The following is a 20,932-nucleotide window of genomic DNA, read 5'->3' on the forward strand; positions in this document are numbered from 1 at the left end:
ACACATGCATGTCAGTGACAACAGGATTATGCTCCTATAAATCCAGGAACAATAGAGAATTTAACAAAGAAGCTCACAAAAATTATGACCAGAACATGAAAAAATGCGTGATCTCCTGTTTGCAACAAAATTAGCATACACTGCAAACTACAACAAGCTTCAGAACTTATGAAACAAAAAGGAAAATAGGATTATGTCTCACAGCTGAAAAGCAGTAAAAACTATCCTCTAGCTATGATCAGAACCACTATTTCTGAGACTGCTTTGAAGTGTTACCAAGAATCTTCGTCTAAGTCAGCAAAATGCTATTCTTTGAAAGAGACAATGAATACTGCACAGGGAAGAATTTAGAAAGCCAAGGAATTTTCTCAGAGAAGGAAGGGGGAAAAAAAATCAAATCATCTCAGTTTTACTGTAGTCTGTAGTTGCCAAGGATGCTCAGTCATGTATCAGAATACTCTTTGTAGGAAGCAGCATTAAAAAGAACCAACTTTGTCATTCTACATATAGAACTTTCTGGCCCATACTCAAGCATTCAGTGCACAGACACTCATGAATAACATCACCTCCTGTTTGGTACAAGGGAGAAAGTCTAGCAAGTCATCTACTACGGGAATTTTTCAAGACAAGGTTTACTTATAGTAAAAAGGGAAGGGTATAAATAATTTTATAGTATCTACTCTGTTGCTTGCATTAAATGTGCAGAACTTCCAAGATAAATCTTGCAGATCATTGTAGTCCACAATCTGTCCTGATATCTAGATATGCTTATTTGGTGCAAAATAAATCAAGCCCAGAGAATATATATTAGCCTGGAGAAGAGGAGGCTCAGGGGAGACCTTATTGCTCTCTACAACTACCTGACGGGAGGCTGTAGCCGGGTGGGGGTTGGTCTCTTCTCCCAGGCAACCAGCAGCAGAACAAGAGGACACAGTCTCAAGCTGCACCAGGGGAGGTTTAGGCTGGATGTTAGGAAGAAATTCTTCATAGAGAGAGTGGTTGGCCATTGGAATGGTCTGCCTGGGGAGGTGGTGGATTCACCATCACTGGAGGTGTTTAGAGGGAGACTTGATGGGGCACTTGGTGCCATGGTTTAGTTGATTAGGTAGTGTTGGGTGATAGGTTGGACACGATCTCGAAGGTCTCTTCCAATCTGGTCTGGTCTATTCTACTCTATTCTATTCAAATTACAATAGATTTGGAGCTGAATCACATCAGCAATATAAAGGCAGGAGAATTAGCCAGCTTTCCTAATAATTTCTTAGCTGCACTTGAACAATCTCCTATTCCTGTTGTCTTCCTCAACCCTTACGTCTCAAAAGAGCACTGCAGATCATACTTCAGCAAATACAAGAGTACAGAGTTAATTCTTCTTTCAAGAGATGATCCTAAATATTTTTTCTTTCTTTTATTTTTAACAGCATATCATAGTATTTCCTGTAATAATAGTCTCAGATCCATCATTATAATTTAAACAACATCAAATAAGTTATTTGAATGAAATTTTAAGTATTAGGTATAATGTGGAGAAGCCTGAACATCCCTATTATAACATCTGTATAACCAGTGGTAGCATGTAGTTCATATCATACTATACATATCACCCTGACATCTGCTGAAGGGAAAACACAAGAAGGTACCATCTATCCAGGATGTTCCTGGAGTGCATAGATGACAACTTCTTCCTCCAGGTGGTGGAAGAACCAACAAGAAAAGGTGCTATGCTGGACCTGGTTCTCACTAACATGGAAGGGCTCATGACCAATGTGAGACCCAGGGACAGCCTTGGCTGTAGTGACCATGAAGCAATAGGAATTAAGATCCTCAGGGAATATAGCAGAATGTATTCCAAGCTTATGACCCTGGACTTTAGGCATGTAGACTTTGATCACTTTGGGGATCTGCTGGCCAAAGTATTGTGGGACAAAGCCCTAGAAGGAAGCAAGGCTCAGGACAGCTGGTCAGTGATCAAGCATCAACATCTCTCCAGGAGCAAAGAATACCCATGAAGAGGGAAGCAGGAAAGAATGCTAGGAGACCTGTCTGGATGAGCAAGGAGATCCTGGACCTGCTGTCACACAAAAAGAACCTCTACAAGGAGTGGATAAAAGGACAGATAGAATGGGGAGCATGAGGAAGTTGTCTGAGGAAAATGAGGAAGTTGTCTGAGCAGGAAGAGATCTGGTTAGAAAAACTGAAGCTCAGTGAGGGTAACAAAACACTGGAACAGGCTGGAACAGGTTGTGGAGTCTCTGTCTCTGGAGACATTCAAAACCTGCCTGGATGCATTTCTGTGTGACCTTCTCTAGGTGATCCTGCTGTGGCAGGGCAGTTGGACTAGATGACCTTCTGAGGTCCCTTCCAACTCCTAACATTCTGTGATTCTGTCATTCTGTATTCTGCTTGGGGTCCAAAAATAGCAAGCATACAAAAAAATGAATGAATGTACAAATTTCCATTTCCAGCCACTATTGGATACAATATTTAAGGAAGTGAGACTCAGAGTCAGTCTGGAGAGTCAGCATAAAGAAAACTCATAATGACACTCCATAAAGGTGCTTCCAAAAGTCTGATGAAGCTTGTTTTTTGAGATTCACAACAAAAGTTTTAATGTAAATGACAAATGTCACTTGATGTTCTGTCAATTCATTTATTCTTTTTTAACATGCTGTATAATGACTCCTGGAATTAATTGAGGTATTCAAATTTGATACATTAAGGAAATAAAATAAGGATTAGAAATACTATGTCAAACAAGTATCTGTCTAAATAACCCAAAAGTCTTACTCCTCCACTTTCACAGCAAAAAAATAAATTTTCAGAGCAGATTTGGGATGCAAAATAAAACTTTAGATTGCATGAAGCTTAACATTGATAGCAAATGATCCCTTTTCCTCCTCCTTTCTCATTCAGTTAATTGCTGTTTTGGAACATTAAGTGCACTCAACTTTATGTCAGACACTTAACTGCTGCTGCTGATAAATATGTCAAGCAAAGGATCTGATCCTTGAAGTTAGTGCTTCAACAGTGCTAACATATAACTGCTATTCCAAAGCATTGCCAGGCCTTATTTTCATCACAGACAGCTAGAATGCACAGTTTCTCCAGGCACCAGCCATACTGAGTTGAAACACAGTAGCTGTTCAACAATTGACAGCAGGGTGACACAGTCTGAAAGGTCTGCTGACAAAAACATTTGTTTTCCTCTGAGATAGGTGCATTTCAGTTTTTGATGAAGGTAAACCAGATTAGCTAAATATTGCTTGCAGGAGCCCTTTGATGCCTTGATCGCAAGCATACGGCAACAAATTCCATCTGCAGTCTTCTTAGGGTGTCTGAAAAACTGCTTCACTTGTAGTATGTGGTGGACCATTTGAACATAGGCAGTAAAAGAATACATTGGTTTTGCTTAAGAAAATTATAGGACAGAACAGTTTAAAAGATGTGTTTAGAGCATTCTAAGAGCCAGTGGTGCACACTTAAACAAACAAACTTTGAGTCCTGTTTCAAATTACACTTAGGACCAAAAGCAGTCAATAACATATGTGAGGTGTGTAGATATTTAATGTCAGCCCTTTAGATGACTACAAAGCTTTAGAGACATCAGACTCTGTTGTCACCTTTTTGTCTATTAAAGTGTTACCATAATAGATGCTGATTATGGTAAGCTTTTAACCCAGCTGTTGGAAAGGAGTTATCATTTCATGGAGAAAACAGGTAATTATAGTTGAGGAGTTTAGAGCTATAACAATACATTTCCTATAGATCAAGGGAAGCATATTCAAGTTTCCAGTATTCTGCTAGTACTCAGAAACAAAACCTACCCCTGAAAAGTAATGAAGAACAAACTAAATAAAAGCCTGTATGATGATTTCTAATCAGCCTGCAACAACATACTTTCAAAACCGTCTGTTGGAAGTCCACACAGGCAGGATACTGCCCAAGAGAAGGGGCAAAGACTTGTAATTTTTTTTTCTCCAGTCCCTGCCTCAGTCACTCATCAAGAAAAACCTAAATGATGAGCTTACGACAGGAAAAATTCAAAATTTGCCTGTCCTGGTGCAACTACATGGAACCAATCTATATAGCAGAAATATACAGAACTGACACTCCAGTTTTCCCATTTTAACAGTGATAGAACTAAGCACAAGAGACTGAGCTGCTCAAGTCCAGTTCAGATCAGAAATTTCCATCTTCAGAGACAGAAAACACGCATGTTTTACTCTGTATCCTTTTGGTCCTTAATTTCTGATATGGGTTGAACAATTGCCTCATTTGCAAAAAAAGAGCACTGTTTGCTGGTCAGAACAGTCACATCTTTCCTTGGTAAATTTACGACCTCTCAGTAACATTCCCAGATACCATCTTTGTCTATGCTATTAGGCTCTCCATTTTTTGACATGGCTTTGGCCTCTTCTTACACAACCCCAGAGCTGGTATGGAACCTGGAAAATTGTAGGGACTGCTCCCAACAGGAGGTTAAATGCAGCAATCATCTCACAAAGGTGAAGATACTTACTATCAGAGGGGTGGTAGCTTCCATTTCACTCAGGTGTTTGATATAATCTTTAAACAATTTTTAATTCCTTCAGCGTTCAGTCCCATATTGAGTTTTTCAGACATGTATGACTCAGAATATGTGACATTCCCTCACAGTTCACGAAGTGTCATAATGATGTTGTCAAACCATTCATAAATTTAGTTTCCTTTAGAGTTTCTGTGTCTAATATTTCATTTTCATTAGGGATATTTTTCTAGCCTCAATTATGCTATTGTGTTTTGAACTTGAATCAAGAGATAGACAAAAAGTACATATTTAAATAAAGTAGTAGCAACGAAACAAATTATTAGTAGGGCTGTTAAGATGAAGCATTAGGCATTCTCTTATGACAAAAAAAGTGTAATTGTTTCATAAATGCTACAGCCCAACTGTTGCACGGCTTCAGTTCCCCATGCAAATCTGTTCTGCATAGTTACCTTATGGATATCCTGGTTTGGAATTCCACGCAATGTGCAGTAATAGTAAAGATGCTCCCAACCCGTTAAAAGTTCATCCAGGGCATCTTGCTGTGGACAATAGCCAATAAGAATGCCTTCAGAGCTAGCAGACAGTATATCCATTTCAGACCTGTTTAAGGAAAAAGCAAAAGACTTGAATGGTGTTTAAAATTAAAACAACAACAACAACAACAAACACAACAACAAACCAAAAAACCAGAGCCCTGGGTTTCATCCTTGGGATATAGAATCTTCAAGGCAAGAACACTTACCCAAAATTCTATAGATAAAGGAGTTTGATATTTTTTTTGCTACAATCACTTGCCATTTTTCTCCCTTTCAGATTAGCACTTCCACCCATGAGTCAAGATGAGCAGATTACACAGAAGAACACATCTATGACAATTAATTCCTACCAGATTTACCTCCCTTATCTCTTTGGTAGCCCCTATTCTAAGGAAACATGTTTCAAAACCATACTGTGTGCATCATATTCAATAGCAAAGGGACAGTAGTTGAGAGAGGAAAATGTTGGTTTGTGTCCTTTGTGTATCTATGCACACACATATGCAGGCATGCATTCTCTGAACAGCAAAAGCAAAACAAAATGCAGAATGCCTAGTGGGTTAAAACACAATACAGGGGAGGGAAATGCTAAATGATCCTGATTTAAGAGACCTTGGCCATCACTTTGTAGCTGTACAACATCAGCTGCAATTACATTAATTGCTAAGAAGCAGGGGTGTCTCATTACCCATAATGACACTAAATGTATCCTATTTATTCCAACATCTCATTCAACATTCAATGATTCTGATTTACATGTTCATAAAAGACTTGTCAAAAATAAGATACATAATAAGAAAAAATAATCTGAGTTTTGAAACAAAAAAAAGTTTTCAAAAGGTTCTGAGGAGCAGAATGGATTTCTCCTTAATGGATTTCTATGTTTCTGGTTAAGAGAACTAAATAGGTGATTAATCATATAGCTAATTATTACGCACATTACAAAATACATGTGTTAAATGCAAGATGTACAAGTATTAGAATAAACCTTTATTAGAATAAACCAAACCAGGTTGGAAGAGACCTTCAAGATCATCGTGTCCAACCCATCAACCAATCCAACCCACCCAAACAGCTAACCCACGGCACCAAGCACCCCAGCAAGTCTCCTTCTGAACACCTTCAATGACGGCGACTCCACCACCTCCCCGGGCAACCCATTCCATAGCGCAATCACTCTTTCTGTATAGAACTTCTTCCTAACAGCCAACCTGAACCTCCCCTGGCGCAACCTGAGACTGTGTCCTCTTGTTCTGGTACTGGGTGCCTGGGAGAAGAGACCATCATCCGCCTGTCTACAACCTCCCTTCAGGTAGTTGTAGAGAGTGATAAGGTCGCCCCTGAGTCTCCTCTTCTCCAGGCTGAGCAACCCCAGCTCCCTCAGCCTCTCCTCATAGGGCTTGTGTTCCAAACCCCTCACCAACTTTGTTGCTCTTCTCTGGACTTGTTCCAGCAAGTCAACATCCTTCCTAAACTGAGGGGCCCAGAACTGGACACAGGACTCGAGGTGTGGCCTAACCAGTGCAGTGTACAGGGGCAGAATGACCTCCCTGCTCCTGCTGGCCACACTGTTCCTGATGCAGGCCAGGATGCCATTGGCCCTCTTGGCTGCCTGGGCCAGCAAGTACCAGCACTAGTGAAAAATATAAATACGTGTCTCCTGTCAACAAGGTTCAGGATTTGGGGGAGAAAAAGAGAACACAAATTCTGCATATTGAAGAATGAACCACAGCATCAAAAGATAAATTACTATGCTTATGATGAGTCTAGCTGAGTATTAATTAGAATGGTCTTTTGATCTTTATGACAAAGGTATAAAATTTTAATATCTTTGTAGGTTTGGATGGTGTCAAGGAAGGTAACTACCAGTAGACATTTCTGTGACAAAGGCTTAGCAAAAATGAAAATGGATGATAAGGGAAAACACTACCCACAGTGAAATGCTATCTAGATGCGGCTGAACACGGAGAGATGTGTCTGGGGTTTGTTTTACTAGGAGGATTCAGGCACTTTAACAAGATCTCATTTTGGTGCAGCTGCTGCACTTAGAAAAAAAAACAAAAACCAGAGAGAGAGACTGGGCTCTTGATAATATGCCAAGTTCAGTCACAAGAGAACAAATCACACTCAGGGGTAATTTCAGGGACATTTACTCAGCATGAATACTGTAGCTGGATAGAAACAGCTAGTCCATAAGGGGTCCATACCATGAAGAAGAAAAAATTAGTACACAAGGCTGAAAAATCTAAAAGACACCTAAAATTCTTTAGCTAGAACTGTATTAAACAGTAGTTACTCACTTTGCATCAGATAAAATAAACCAAACACACAATGGTGTCCCTAGTGCTAGCTGTACAGATATGATTTTAGTACTGTGCCTCCCATAAAGTACACACCCTTATATGAACAATATCCCACCTGCTGCTGTTTAGCCTTCATAAAGGAAGAGTACAGTGAGCATAGACAGTTTAATAGTCTTACTCACAGTATCACTAAGGTTGGAAGAGACCTCAAAGATCATCGAGTCCAACCTGTAAACACAGACCTCATGACTAGACCATGGCACCAAGTGCCACGTCCAATCCCCTCTTGAACACCTCCAGGGACGGTGACTCCACCACCTCCCTGGGCAGCCCGTTCCAATGACGAATGACTCGCTCGGTGAAGAACTTCCTCCTCACCTCGAGTCTAAACCTCCCCTGGCGCAGCTTGAGACTGTGTCCCCTTGTTCTGGTGCTGGTTGCCTGGGAGAAGAGACCAACCCATTCCCAGCTACAACCACCTTTCAGGTAGTTGTAGAGGGCAATGAGGTCACCCCTGAGCCTCCTCTTCTCCAGGCTAAAACACCGTATTATTAATCAGTAGCCTAACACAGTATTAGCTTGGGCTAAGGTCTCAATAAGTTAACAAAAAAATGAGATGACAGAGATAATACATCGATAGTCCCAGAACTACCAGAGGTCTTGAAAGAGACCAAATGAATCTGCTCAGGGTCTATGGAGGAGACCAACCCCTTCCTGGCTACAACCACCTTCCAGGTAGTTGTAGAGAGCAATGTTTGGTCCTTATCTTATGCCTTTACCCTTTAGTGCTGATCTTGAACAGCTAAGGATTTCCCATTAATAAAGCAATGTAGTCTCTAGAGAACTCAGGGGCCTATTTTTTTTACATCTCCATATCTGTCAAAGTACCAAATAATCTGACCAGAGGGAAAAAAAAAAAAAAAGAACACCCAAACCAAAACCAACCATATGAGGATTCTGGTCTTTCATTGGACTTCTTTGGTGTGTATAATACAGAATCTATTCTTCTCTCAGCAATATGACTGAGTATATTTCTAAATCAAAAGGCCAGAGATCATCCTTCATTTTGGGGTGGCTTTTTTTTTTCTTTGCAAGCTTCTAAGCTTTTTCTGAAAACTGCAAGAATAGATGAAAGAAGAACACAGTACAGTTTTACTTACAGTACATATATTCCAACAGAAAACTGCCCTCACCTCTGGAAATTAATTTCTCTTGAAATTCAGTTAATCTCTCAGATTTGATTTTCAGGAGTCTAAAGCAGTGGTGGCATGATAGCTGAAAACCTTTTCACTTTTGTACATTGAAAGAAATCCCTGAAATCTGATTCTAGGTCTGAAGGCTGCATTGGGGGTGGCACTGGACATGCCAGTCAGAAAGTATTTGTTAGAACTCAAAAGAAACCAAAATACCAGAATGAGGAAGAATAATCTTGGACAAAACCTGTTGCATTCTCCCACCTGAAGGGGACCTAGGCTTATTGTTGCAGAGACTAGGTTTGGTTCTTATCTGTTATGGTGGTTACCAGCAACACAGTTTATAGGTAGATGTGAGCTGACATTTAATGAGACATCTCTGTTTCAGATTTCCAGAATCAACTCAACTCGATCATCAGTAAATTTGCTGATGACACCAAGCTGGGGACAGGAGTTGATCTGCTGGAGGGTAGAGAGGCTCTGCAGAGAGACCTCAACAGGCTGGACAGATGGGCAGAGTCCAACAGCATGAGATTGAACACATCCAAGTGCCAGGTTCTGCACATCAGCCACAACAACCCCATGCAGTGCTACAGGCTGGGGTCAGAGTGGCTGGAGAGCAGCCAGGCAGAGAGGGACCTGGGGGTGCTGGTGAATGGTAGGCTTAACATGAGCCTGCAGTGTGCCCAGGCAGCCAGGAGGGCCAATGGCATCCTGGCCTGCATCAGGAAGAGTGTGGCCACCACCTCCTTGGGCAGCCCATTCCAGTGGGCAATCACTCTCTCTGTGGACGCGATGATCTTGAAGGTCTCTTCCAACCTGGTTTATTCTATTCTATTCTAACTTAGTACCCTCAATATCAGCCTTATGAGTGCTTTGGAAAACATGTTTCACTATTGACTCCACTGTGTATTTTGCTTTACTTTTGCATGCTCTTTTCTGCAGTTTTTTCTGCAGCCAAAAATAAAGGCAGTGATATACACAGCATTTAAAATGGCTTTTGTAGAGATATAAATTATATTAATTAGTCAAAATGAAATATAAATTTACAAATTGAAAAAGTAGTTGTACTCTTAACTACACATTTAATTAAGTGCATACTAATGCTCAATTAACATTACAAAAATTCAAAGTTAAAATATGATTAATGTAACTATAGCTCAGTTATAATTAAACTAATTATACTGATATACAGTCTAACAACAGCTATCTCAGCCATTATTTTGATGGAAATTTATTCTGCCTTTCAAGTAAAGCTATTTAAATTACATTTTAAATTATTTATCAAGCTGAATATCATAGCCATCAGAAGAGTCCAAGTTCTAGCTATGAAGAAATATTCTACTTTCCCCTCTTTGCAAAGCAGTCCTTTGGCAATCCAACTGCTGATTGGAATCACTTGCGTATTGTAAGAATATTTTGCAGGTCCCTTCAAGAGGATCAGAAGCAGTATCACTTTGTCTGCTCTTTTGGGGAGATTTTCCACTGAAAACTGGGACAGCATTCTTCTGGGAAGGGTTTTCCTTGCAAAACAAAGACTTGAGCAGCTAGGACTGAAGGGGGTTTTCCATTCCACCTTCACATGTCCTCCCTATGGTCACATAAGTAACACCCTTAAAAGATGAAAAAGTGTTCTCTGCTGTTCCATCCATCAGTTGGCTGAGATTACTGATAAATTATGACACTGCATATATGAATACCAGCTTAATGACTGATCAGTGGAATAAATACATCATAACATGCCAGTAGCTAGCACAGCAACAGCTTTAAGTCATTCATTCCCCCAAGGTGACAAACTGCAGCACAGAGGGCACATGGGGTATAAATGTGCAAGGTTTTATGTAATGTAACCAGAAAAGCAAACACCTCAAACACCTTATCATAGTAAACATACTAAAACAGATATTAGGTAAACAAAATTACTTTAGCAAAATTAAATTCTCTCATTATTTCAGCTGTTTTGGGCCCCACAATGGGTGCTAAAAATATACTGTCCCAGTTTAACAAGGTCTGCTATGAACAAGACTCACTTCTCATGGTCTCAATAAAATGAACTCCAAGCCCCATAAACCCTTGTTGCCCCCAGCCAGCCCTTTCCTTTTGCAATGAGCATGATGTCAGCATGGTATTGAATAACTCATTAACACTCTGCCCCACCTGGTTTGCTCTGCAGCACCAGTCCCAGCTACCACTGCAGGAAAGGAGGTAGCTGTCCCCATCATCATCTGTCCCTCCTTGTTTGACCAGTCATCTAAAACCATAGGTACATGATATGTCTACTAATAAGCATTGTTAAATTTATTTCTGATTTGTGGGTTTCAACCTGCAAGCTCCAATATCTTGGGTCTGGCCAGCTGGATCCCAGGATGGTGTGCTTAAGTACAAACACACTGACACAAATTCATAGAGAAGTGGTCACTTGTTGCAGAAGGGCCAAAAGAGCCTTTTCTGTAGACAAGCCCCTACTGATTGGGAGATGCTTACAAGCTTTACTTCGCACAGCCTACCGACCTGTTTACTAATCACTCTTATCTTGGACCTTCACACACTGTTTTCTACACTTGTTTCTCACCCATTCCAGAGATAGTTTTCCATTATTACTACACTTTCCCATCCATTCCCATAGAAGTCTGAAAATCAGTAAATGTTACCTGCCAAATCTGGGTTCCCACACTGATTTTTTAAAAAGATATCTTTAGAGGCTCTGACCAAAAGTCATGCAGTCAAATACACATGAAAATAAAACATATTCTTACACCTTTATATCTGCTTTCAAAATTTTGGAACTGTTACATCATGTCAAATAATTTGCCTAATTAAATACATAGAATGGAATGGAATGGAATAGAAGTAACCAGATTGGAACAGACCTCAAAGATCATCAAGTCCAACTTATCACCCAACTTGTCAACTAAACCATGGCACCGAGTGCCTCACCCAGTCTCCTCCTAAACACCTCCAGTGATGGTGACCACATAGTTTGAAATAGACATCCTTTAGGAAAAGAAAAGTTTTTAAATTGTTGGATAGCTCAGAATATGTTAATATATACACATGATGTGGGGATGTGGGGAGGCCTGTGGATGTAGTTTACCTGGACTTCAGCAAGGCCTTTGACACCGTCCCCCATAGCAAACTGCTGGCCAAGCTGTCAGCCCATGGCTTGAACAGCAGCACACTGCGATGGGTTAGGAACTGGCTGGAGGGCCGAGCCCAGAGAGTGGTGGTGAATGGTGCCACATCCAGCTGGCGGCCAGTCAGTAGCGGAGTCCCCCAGGGATCAGTGCTGGGCCCTGTGCTCTTTAACATCTTTATTGATGATCTGGATGAGGGCATTGAGTCCATCATCAGTAAATTTGCTGATGACACCAAGCTGGGGACAGGAGTTGATCTGCTGGAGGGTTGAGAGGCTCTGCAGAGGGACCTCGACAGGCTGGACAGATGGGCAGAGTCCAACAGCATGAGATTGAACACATCCAAGTGCCGGGTTCTGCACATTGGCCACAACAACCCCATGCAGTGCTACAGGCTGGGGTCAGAGTGGCTGGAGAGCAGCCAGGCAGAGAGGGACCTGAGGGTGCTGGTTGATGGTAGGATGAACATGAGCCTGCAGTGTGCCCAGGCGGCCAGGAGGGCCAATGGCATCCTGGCCTTCATCAGGAACAGTGTGGCCAGCAGGAGCAGGGAGGTCATTCTGCCCCTGTACACTGCACTGGTTAGGCCACACCTCGAGTCCTGTGTCCAGTTCTGGGCCCCTCACTTTAGGAAGGAGGTTGACTTGCTGGAATGAGTCCAGAGAAGAGCAACAACGTTAGTGAGGGGCTTGGAACACAAGCCCTATGAGGAGAGACTGAGGGAGCTGGGGTTGCTCAGCCTGGAGAAGAGGAGACTCAGGGGTGACCTTATTGCTCTCTACAACTACCTGAAGGGGGGTTGTAAACAGGCAGAGGTTGGTCTCTTCTCCCAGGCAGCCAGCACCAGAACAAGAGGACACAGTCTCAGGCTGCACCAGGGGAAGTTCAGGCTGGAGGTCAGGAGGAAGTTTTACACAGAGAGAGAGATTGCCCACTGGAATGGGCTGCCCAGGGAGGTGGTGGAATCGCCGTCACTGGAGGTGTTCAGGAGGTGACTTGACAGGGTGCTTGGTTGCATGGGTTAGTTGATTAGGTGGTGTTGGATGATAGGTTGGACACGATGATCTTGAAGGTCTCTTCCAACCTGGTTTATTCTATTCTATTCTATGAAAGTTTTTCTTTGACCTGACTTAGAAATCACTTCTCCTCCATTTCCTGAGAAAAATGGTAAACATTGGTTACGTCTAGAACAAAAAGTACATTATTCACTATCACTCCAACACAGTTAGCCGAAATATCACCAATTCTACCTAGTATCATAATTACATGCTATATTGATCAAGTAATTAATTTATGATTCTGAAGGACATAAAGGTCAGATAACATTTTAAAATTATGCACTTGAAGCACTGCTCATCAGACTAGTCTTGGAAACCTTTCAGTGCAGCACCAGTCCATGCATACGGACCTATTGTATGTCATGGTTTTTGTCACTATTTTAAAAGGCTATATCTTGAGTCATCCCAGAGCCTGTTCTTTTATTTTCAATTGATAGAGCTGTCAGATGGAAGTAAACAAAGATAAAATGCTTTCCTGCAAAGACTTAACATCAATAAAGCAATATACATTTAAAAGAGAAGAAAATAAGTCCTCAGAGTACAGTATAAATGACTGAAGACGTGCTGAGTCTTTGATCATTGACATTATCAATTAGCACTATTCTAATCAAACTCTCTGTTATTTACCCTGTTGGAGTCCTGATAACAGCACGTCCTGCAGATGGGATGATATCTCCAGTCAACATCTTAAATGTTGTGCTTTTCCCAGCTCCATTTGTTCCCAGGAGTCCAAAACACTACCAGAGATTAAAAATAAAGTAAAATTTTAAAAGAAAGAAAAAGAAAAATACTATTTAATACTATATTTAATACTATATAATATTTTGATTACCCCCTAATTCCTAGAAGTGATTTGTTTAGGATTCTAGACTTCCATTTAAATACTCTCAGTTTCTCATGAGCAGCTTCACTCTGTATAAGTAAACAAACAAACACTAAGCAGCCAAGACGCACCGTGACTGAACAGTTTTTTTTCAGGCCCCTAGCTGCAATGAATACATGCTTAGGCTAAGATAGGATTTATATTAAGTTTGCATACAGCAATTCATAACTTTTAAAATACATGTTTCATTAACTTCCTTATTGATAAATAGGTTTTACTCAGCAACAACATCCTCCTGGTAATGTAGTTTAACCATCCCTGAAGACATTCAAGAACAGACTTGATGTGGCCCTGGTCAGTCTGATCTACTTGGATGTGTCCCTGCTTGCTGCAGGGAAGGTTGGACATTAACTTTAAGGGTCCTTTCCAACCTTATGCAATCTGTGAATCTGTGATCTATAACTGGCAGGACATTACTAGGCCCACACTTCCTTAATCTTCCAATTTCCTATTAGGAACCAAGAGAAGTCTTAACATCTACAGTTCCCAAAGCAATAAAATTATAAGAAAAAAACCCTTCTGAAATCTCTAAGATTACCATATTCAGCATTAAATTTCAGTTCATCAATGTAGCATATTAGTATATTCTACACTATATTAAAACAAATCATACTGTGATGTTCTCAGCATGGTATGTTGGTTTAAACTGACTGGCCCCACTAGTGGGAATGACAGATGGAGGGACAGGGCTGCCCCCTCCTCAGTGGCTCAGAGCAACAGAACATGCTCCATCGTGTCTACACCATGCTGACCAGCATGCCCACTGAATGACAGGATTTGTGGGATTTGTAATATATTCCATAGTTTGTAAAGCTTCTTGTCCCAGGTTTTCTGTGTTTCTTCCCCAATTTCTTGACTGGGGTTTGTCCTTTTGATTCTGGTTTCAATTTTGTGGGGCTCACCTGGTTTGCAGCCAGGATTCTGTCAGAAGGTATTTTTCTTTCCTGTTTTATTTTGTGTAATCTATCCCTGCAATAGAGTAGTAAATTGTCCTTATCTCAGTTCTGCTCCAGGGCCATTTTCCTCTGTCAGTGAGCAATGGAGAAGGGGGTGTGAGCAGTCTGTGTTAAGCCTGCACACATGGAAACTATGTCTTGGTGACAACTTCAGGATTCAGTCCACAGTTTACAACTGAGTTAGACATTCTTTGCTTTCTCTTCATACATTGAACTGCTGTTTGTTTGTTTTTTAATGCTAGTCTATAAAACAGTAACTTGGGAAGGATAACTAAAAAGAAAAAAAGATAAAACTGATTAATTTATAACCCAAATAGGTTAATAGTTCCTTCTTAAACACCATCAGAGTTTCTGCTTTTATCCAGTAACTGGTATTCAGAAATCACTAAGACTAAAATTGTTCTGCTGGTATCTACAGATCTTTGATTGTAGACCTCCTGAGTATGTCTGATCAATTGCTCAGAATCATGTCATTTTCTGAAAGTAAAAGACTTCTTTACCTCTCCCTTCGGTATTCCCAAGCTTATGCTTTCCACAGCTGTGTTCTTCTTACTGAAACCTCCATAACACTTCCTGAGGTTGTACAGAAGAAGGACATCGTTACCAGTTCTTCCACCAAAGAGTCGCTGTCGCTCCTTTTCTACATCAGCATCTTCAGAAGGAATGATCATGCTGTTAACTGAGCACTGACCCCTAAAACAGAAGATGATAACAAATGATACATGGAAAATCAGGCATTTCTGCATCTGTATAATACTTCCCTGGTTACAATCCCTTACAGCTTGCTGATCAGATCTCAGCAGAACCTAGGGAAACAGCAAGCACTTGTATTTTTTCTGCAGTTTCTAATAATTCAGGCACATCATGCTATCAGAAGTATTTATCTTTAGGTGTTTGAAGGAATCCACCATTTTCTTTCTTCAACAACGAGTTCAGTTTCCACTATGGCAGAACTCAAATGGTGACATACCTTGTTTTCTGGAGGAGATCCCAATGAAGAAACAGTCGTAAAAGAAGAAGTAGTGTCCCCTGCAAGGCCATTTCCACAAAAATCCAGCCCAGAAAGTCCATCTCAAAGGGACTTACATATGAATCTATTCCAAAGTTGCTGGTCAGGTCAAACTTGATCTGATTGTATGAAAGTTCTATTAAACCTTGGCCTAAGCAGAATTGTGGGAATACAGTGAACACCCATTTGAGGATATTGTAGATGTTCTGAAAACTCTGTATTAAGATTCAGCGAGGGGTTGGGGGTGGGGAGGGGAAGAGAGAAATAAAGAAAAAAATATTAGTTTTCTCCAACAGAATATTAAGCACACATACAAAACTGCATGTAGTCTTCAAATCTCACTCCAGATGAACTGATTTCAAAATGTTATATGGTAATTTACTTGTTTTGTGGCCAGACTTTACTTTTTATTGTATTTCAGGCTACCTAGGGCCTGGGATTCTAATTCTGAGGTTCAGAAACAGTAACAAAACCTTATGTGGCCATGATAATTCTATTTTCTTTACATTTTAATGTCTGAATGATATTAATTCCAAATTACCATCTTAACCTAAGTCAATATCCAATCTGTCTCCAAACCTGAGTAACAGGTTTGTCTTCAAACATGGAGTTTTGGACCCAGTACATGCATTCCTACACATGCATTCCTACACATGCTGGATCTCCCCTCCATCAAGTGGCTTAATTACTATTAAGAAAATTACATGAAATGAGAATTCATATTACTATTCATACAGTTCATTACAGATCCTAGGAATATGTGGCTTCTTTCTTAAGACAATATTATCCAAACACATTTTACAATGCATGTAATCTATTTAATAGACCAGAACACCTCCTGTTATGTGCCAATTGCAACTTAATGGTCTGGAAAATGTCAAGGTTTCAATTAATATGCTGCTTCCTTTATTACATTGTAATTTTGTATTTAGGTTTTTTTTTATCTACAAGTTAAAATTCAGTAATAAGCAATACAGTACATACTAGGATAGAAAAATCATTAGTGTTTAAAATAAGGGGTTTTCAGCTGGTTAAAGATCTTGCTTGTGTGTATTTATAAACATGCATATATACATAAACATAAACACACATGCACATTTGTGCATGCATCTCATGATGTATGAGTACCATAAAGCATGAGTAACATAAAGCAAAGGTTTTGTACTGACCTGTACTTTGGAAATTATAGCTAACAAACGAGGTAAGAGAGTCACCAGCATGGTACATAAACCAAACAAAAAATTTAAGGAGATGTAAGAAATAAAAGCTACATCTGAACTTGAGAAGAATCTGGATACAAGGTACATCCATGGTAAAGTTGCATATCTGGAAGTTTAGAGAAACAAATTGTCACAAATAACTTATGCTTTCATTTCACACACACACAACACACACAAAAACCAACCTACCAAACAAAACAAAAAAGAACACCCACCCAACAAACACCAAACCCAAGCAACAACAAAATAGCAACCAACCAACCAAGGAGCTGAAAAACAATAATTGCAACCAGCTCTTTGACCAGCTGAGAATAAAAAAGTACAAGTTAGGGGTATGTTCTCTTCATTAAACTACCTTATGATTCTGTAGACATATGCACAGCTACTGCCATGTGATTGGCAGATATCACAGAATCACAGTATCACAGTATAACTAAGGTTGGAAAGGACCTCAAGGATCATCGAGTCCAACCTACCAACATAGACCCCATGACTAGACCATGGCACCAAGTGCCACGTCCAATCCCCTCTTGAACGCCTCCAGGGACGGTGACTCCACCACCTCCCTGGGCAGCCCGTTCCAATGATGAATGACTCGCTTGGTGAGGAACTTGCTCCTCACCTCAAGTCTAAACCTCCCCTGGCGCAGCTTGAGACTGTGTCCTCTTGTTCTGGTGCTGGTTGCCTGGGAGAAGAGGCCAACCCCTTCCTGGCTACAACCACCTTTCAGGTAGTTGTAGAGGGCAATGAGGTCACCCCTGAGTCTCCTCTTCTCCAGGCTAAACAATCCCAGCTCCCTCAGCCTCTCCTCATAGGGCTTGTGATCCATGATCCATTTTTGCATATATCAACTGCATATATTTACTTTTACTCTTCTACAAACCTCACAATCCTGGTTTCTGAATGATTGCAAAGCCATGCATCTTAACAAGCTTCTTAGAAAAAGAATTGAAACCAAATATTTGAAGCTTACATCTTGGATGCTGAACAACCAGTGTATGTTAGAGTATTTCAGAGAAAGAAAAAAAGAACAAAAAATGAAGGACAGTGAGAGTACAGAGGAGAAAAGAGGGAAATAAATAAAATGAATTTAAAAAATCATTAATCCTTGAACTGAAAAAAAAATATTTGTGCCAGTGACACTTGAGAACTGAAATTTGCCAGCAATCATGTCATCGTTAGCATCTAAAACAAATTTGTAGTTAGCAAAGTAGTAGTGATCAAAATGAGTGCAAAGATACTTCATAGAACAATATTGGTCAGATTTCACTGCAGCATTTTCAATGCAAATTTTGAAAAGAGAAGAGAAAACATCTTTCCTTCTGGCAAGTCACATGTCATCCAGCCAAAATGGAGCAGCCTTAAACTGGGTCAAAAGTTGGACTGGAGATCTCTTCCAAATGGATGTTTTCCATGATTCTGTTAAAATAATGTCAGCTTACCTCTTAGCACCTGGAACTTAGTAGTACACTTTGGACAGGACCAAAGTCTATAGCACAACCGAAAGAACATGACATGTACGCACTGTGTAGTCCATTTGCTGCTTGACTAAGATCTCTATACACACCTATTCTTACTCTATGCTAGGGCTGCAGGAACTGCATGACAAGATGGATTCAACAGTTGTAAAGGTAAAAGAAGAAATGAAAAAGATCAACCAGGGATGACATTTACTAGTATACAATTTTCACACTATGACTTGAGGTGGGGGATGTAGCTCAGAGGTGGGGGATGTAGCTCAGCGGTAGAGCGCATGCTTTGCATGTATGAGGTCCCGGGTTCAATTCCCGGCATCTTCACAAGGGCCTCTGTAATTTGTTTAGAACCTCAAGTGGCTCAGTTGGTAGCACATAACACCCTTAATGGGAAGGTCTTGAGTTCAAGCCTGCAGTGAGCAGCGGTGGCCTCCCTTTCTAGTCATGAGGTCTGGTGACAGGTTGGACTCGATGATCTTTGAGGTCCCTTCCAACCTTAGGAGTACTGAATCTAATTTGAAGGAATTAATTGGTATTACTGCAGAATGAAAGAGGAAGATAAGAGTTATAGGAAAGGAGAAAACCATGAACTTTGGATATATCATCTAACTTATGAGATCCTGCCATCATGACCTTTAGACTATTATATACCCACCTGCCCACTCAAGCTCAGGAAATATAAGCTCAAACCAGACTTAAAAAGAAAAATTATAGATAGAATAATCTAAAGAATAAGGCATTGTTTTCACAACAGGAGATTGCAAAAGACATTTGATGAATTATGAAATATGCCTACAAATAAACTGAATTTGGGATTTTGAATAATATATTCAGTTGTGAAGATACTGAAACAGCTAAAAAAAAAAAAAAGGTGGGGTGGGGTGGAGTTAAAAGATGAAATACAGAAAGGTGAGGTTTTTCAAAGCATTTATCTGAGATTCTTCCTGGAATGGAACATGGCCTGATCTTGCAGAATGCCCATCCTAATTTCCTTCCCTGTGATTCTCTCATGGTTATAGTTACCTATCTAAATATTTGTCTTGTTAGAGATGCATTCCCCCCTACATAGAGAGCAACTAGTTTCTTGAGATAAGGAAGAAACATCTCAAAATACATATCCTGCACCTATCCATCTTCAGCATCTCTCATATCACCTAGTGCTGAACATAGGAAGAGTTAAAGGAACAGAATAGACAGACTGTTAGTTTGGTAGAGCCCACAGCTCAGCAGTCCTACTTCTACAGAAAAATCAATCCTCTCTTTAACCAGTTATTTTAATATTTATAACAATTTTTTTATCCAAGTGAAATTAAGCAAGAGGGTGATATGGGAGGACTTTGCTCTCTCTCTACTATTTGGAGACACATCTCTGACTAGCCTGGTACTCCACATTGAATGGACATCTCATTGGAAATGTACATTCTGGGAGCTATGTAAAATCACAGAAAATTGGTAGAACCATACTAAAAGACAGCCATATCTTGTCTCCTTGGTGATATTCTGCACAGCTAAGCACTGAAATTCTGACCTGATTATTATTCCCTCATTTTCTAGATGATAACATACAATAAATTTCAAACAATACATTATTTTTATATTGTATCATCTGAGACATTTCCAGTACTTTCTTTTTTCTTTCTTCCCCCCACCCCCCCCCTTTTTATGTCTTTATATGTGTGAGCAAATCTCTCTCCACTTTCTGCATGGAACTTTCCAAGTTACATTTCAGCCTGTTTTCTATCCTGATCCATAATCAGTCCTAAAGAAAGAAAATCATACACCCAGCAGCAGGTGCAAAACAAATCTAAAGATTTTTGTTTGTTCCTTACAAGCTATAATTCCATAGTAGCATTTGCAATCACATACCCAAAGAGTATCAGCAGGAGAACAGTGGCTGCCAAGTTCTTTCGGAAAGTGAAGGCTGATAGCTGGAAGGCGCTAATAACACCAACACACAGGGTGACTGGAACCATATAAAACAGCTAGAAACAGAAGAAAAAAGTCACTTAGCCAGCCAGCATCTCTAAGCCTTACTTAATTAGCATAGCAAGGCTCTACAAATTTTTTTTTTCATATTCATGATATGATTACACCATGAATAAGAATGACAGAAGAGCTCTGAGACTTCACAGTCAACACTTACTGTGAAACTGCCCCTCTAGCACACACACATGTGAAACAGCGAGACAAAATAAAAATCCAACTGCAGGACATTGTCCTTAATTCTATTTCTATTCAGCTTTCCAAAACATCCATTTAACAAGCTAATTGTTCCAGATAGTGAGTTCTTACGGGACTATTGCTCCAAAACAAATGATGCTGTGAATACAACAGTCTTGGATTCAGAAACACCAGTTTCACTGATGGGTGCTTCAGTCATAGGAGAGCAGAATCACAGAATCATTTAGGTTGGAGAAAACCTTTAAGACCATGAAGGCCCATGTGTGCTGATGAAGCAAATGACAACTTACAATAGAAACAGGTAAGATCATAGAATCATAGAACTGTTGAGATTGGAAGAGATCCTCAAATCCAACTGCTTGCCTTGAGATCACAATGCCACCACTACTGCTAATCTATCATCAGTAAGTCATGCCATAGAATCACAGAATGGTCTGGGTTGGAAGGGACCTCCAA

General features: G+C 40.2%; 1 protein-coding gene and 1 non-coding gene across 2 annotated transcripts in view; one reads left to right on the top strand and one right to left on the bottom strand.

Annotated features, from left to right (window-relative positions):
• The window catches only part of ABCA13 (ATP binding cassette subfamily A member 13), a 190,164-nt gene that overhangs the window by 28,415 nt on the left and 140,817 nt on the right, over positions 1-20,932 (bottom strand). The window contains exons 44-49 of the mRNA XM_068147726.1: positions 20,162-20,277; positions 16,770-16,926; positions 15,562-15,815; positions 15,092-15,284; positions 13,380-13,489; positions 4,978-5,128 (exon numbers count right to left, since the gene is read on the bottom strand). Coding sequence (XP_068003827.1) covers positions 4,978-5,128; positions 13,380-13,489; positions 15,092-15,284; positions 15,562-15,815; positions 16,770-16,926; positions 20,162-20,277 — 981 coding nt within the window. The remainder of the gene's footprint in view (positions 1-4,977; positions 5,129-13,379; positions 13,490-15,091; positions 15,285-15,561; positions 15,816-16,769; positions 16,927-20,161; positions 20,278-20,932) is intronic.
• Positions 18,548-18,619, top strand: TRNAA-UGC (transfer RNA alanine (anticodon UGC)). The gene has a single exon. It is a non-coding gene; the product is annotated as a tRNA-Ala (tRNA).

This window comes from Melanerpes formicivorus, unplaced genomic scaffold (genome assembly GCF_026170545.1).
Source record: "Melanerpes formicivorus ecotype bairdi unplaced genomic scaffold, bMelFor1.0.p_v2 SCAF_15, whole genome shotgun sequence".
Lineage (NCBI taxonomy): Eukaryota > Metazoa > Chordata > Aves > Piciformes > Picidae > Melanerpes > Melanerpes formicivorus.